Raw genomic sequence first — 2,500 nt, 5'->3', positions numbered from 1 at the left:
CGGGGAGCCGGCAGTGCGGAACTCTGACAGCATATCCTGTGTGTGTCCAATACTGGAGCACTGTCAGTGTGTCCTCTTTAATCCAGCATCATCATCTTCATCATCATCACCATCATCTTCATCATCATCATCATCCTCACCATCCACATGAACAAACGAAGGCCAGAAATACTCCCGTGTGTGTGTAGTGAACTAGCGCAACACATGCCTGTATATATCTGTGTGTGAGTGTGTGTGTGTGTGTGTGTGTGTGTGTGTGTCGTACGTCTGCAGTGGTGTCTGCGTCCTCCGTCAGCCTCATGTTGTCCTGCAGGAGGCGCTGCAGTAACTGCACTTGTGCTGCGCTCAGGAACAGCTCCAGGTTAGACGTGATGTTCATCTCCAGACTGTGACCACACACCACCACCTCCTGTCAACACACACACACACAGCATTGAGCTCCAGTGTTAGCTCAGCATTAAGCGGACGTAAACACACACACACACACACACACACACACACGTACCTCCGCTGGGCCGTGATCCGCTGAGAGGGGCTTGCGGTAGATGACGGCCGGAGCTGCTGTGATGCGCACAGAGAAATCTGTGATGATCGGAGAGAGGATCACTCGCTTCTCCTGCTGCCGGCGGATACTGCACACACACACACACACACACACACACACGGTTTCATACTCTGTTTCTCTCACTCTCACCCACATGCACACACACTCATCTCTCACACAAACACACACATCTCCCACGCTCCCTCTCTTTTTCTCTCTCTCTCTCACACACACACACACACACACACACACACACACACACACACACACACACTAGCTGTTGGGGTCTGGGAGCACACTTGTAGGCAGTAAAACACACACACACACACACACACACACACACACACTCTCTCGGCGGTGCACATCTGCTGCTGTTAAACTCTCTCTGCAGTGTTTATGGGCCGCCGGATCAGACGGAGCGAACTCTGATTACAGCAGATCCAGTTACCTGAACAGGTGTCAGAGATCACATGACCTGCTCTCTCTCTCTCACACACACACTGCAGACACATAGCCACTTCCTGTGGGTCACATGACCTGCAGGCCCTTATAGAGTCACTGTACAGGACCTTAAGGAAACACCAGTGTGTGTGTGTGTGTGTGTGTGTGTGTGTGTGTGCGCACCTGCTGGCCATGTTCCACTCCAGTGCAGGGTTCTGTGAGCTCCTCTCTGAATCTGCCGCTGTGACTCCGCCTGGCCCCGCCCCCTCTGGCTGTAGCTCCGCCCACTGCGCCGTCCCTATGTTCATGCACTGCAGGTCGATCTGATACTGGCGGTCCTCCACCTCAGAGCCCGGGTCACGCAGCACGCCCAGATTCAGCGCCCGTCTGACAGACACACACACACACACACACACACACATTAGTGTTGCATCCTCATTAGACACACACACTTATTTCACACGGCCGCCATTTTAAAGAACCAAAGTGAGGCTGCGGTGGGCAGAAACCCGGACGTGTCGGATCAGCACTGAACACATTGCAGGAACATGCGGTGCACTACACAGCTCCAGCTGATGCCGAGATTTCAGAATGCAGAGAGGGTGGAAACACCACTGTAATATCATTCAGTTCAGTTTCATTTAAACAATTAAAGCAGATCAGCATCAAACATCATCACAGTCTCTGTAAGAGAGATGCTCTAGTGTCCTCCGAGGCTTCAGCTCATGGCAGCAGGTAAACACCGTGACGACTCTTCCCTGCTGCAGCCGGTGTAACCCGGTGAGTGCTGAACACTGCGGTCCTCTGCAGCACGCCCTGGTGTCGTCTGTAATAGTGCTGTCCCGCCCTGTACTGGAGTTTTATAACCGGCTAACAGTGAAGCGCCGCTGAGCGCGGATGACTCGACTGGTCTTCACAGCTGCTTGGCGCTCCAGTCTCCGTGTGTGTGTGTGTGTGTGTGTGTGTGTGTGTGTGTCTGCACTCAGTACCGCTCTTCACCCAGTGCAAACACAGACACACGGAGACTTTAGCGCCAAGCAGCCGTGAAGACCAGTCGAGTCATCAAGCGGATCGCTCATCTGTGTGTGTGCTCGGTAAACAGCGGTGGGTCAACTGATGACCTTCTCGGCCAATCACAGTCATTTCTGTTGAGCACGTGAACACAACGGCAGATCAGCGCTGTTTAAGAACACCATCAACAGGGCCTGAGATGTTAGCGGGTAATTGCGGGTTTTTCTTGTAATTCAGTCTGGTGACGAGTCTAATATAGTGACAGAATCAGTTCACTAACTCCAGTTTGATGAATGGCATCTGAAACGTGTGTTGGGGAAAGAAAACCTTCGCTAACTACTGCCATTTCCCTTAACTGAGCTGAAATGAGCTCTGATATCCCTTTTACATTCACCATTCATTCAGAACGGACCTTCAGGTCATGCGGAAGAAGGAGAAATGATCCATTTGTGTCACTTTCTCTTCACTGATAAGATACACAACGTCCCTCTGCAACTCCCAATG

At 52.0% G+C, this 2,500-nt stretch overlaps 1 protein-coding gene across 7 annotated transcripts in view; it reads right to left on the bottom strand.

Moving 5' to 3' along the window:
• vps13b (vacuolar protein sorting 13 homolog B) overlaps positions 1-2,500 on the bottom strand; it is an 87,987-nt gene that overhangs the window by 32,446 nt on the left and 53,041 nt on the right. For all 7 annotated transcript variants that reach the window (XM_073925667.1, XM_073925666.1, XM_073925665.1 and 4 more), the window contains 3 exons: positions 1,169-1,372; positions 506-632; positions 266-409 (listed from right to left, as the gene is read on the bottom strand). In XM_073925667.1, the coding sequence (XP_073781768.1) occupies positions 266-409; positions 506-632; positions 1,169-1,372 (475 nt within the window). The remainder of the gene's footprint in view (positions 1-265; positions 410-505; positions 633-1,168; positions 1,373-2,500) is intronic.

Source organism: Danio rerio, chromosome 16 (assembly GCF_049306965.1).
Source record: "Danio rerio strain Tuebingen ecotype United States chromosome 16, GRCz12tu, whole genome shotgun sequence".
NCBI classification, from domain to species: Eukaryota; Metazoa; Chordata; class Actinopteri; order Cypriniformes; family Danionidae; genus Danio; species Danio rerio.
Note: the sequence above shows the minus strand (reverse complement) of the source record. Positions and strands in the feature narration are given on the sequence as shown.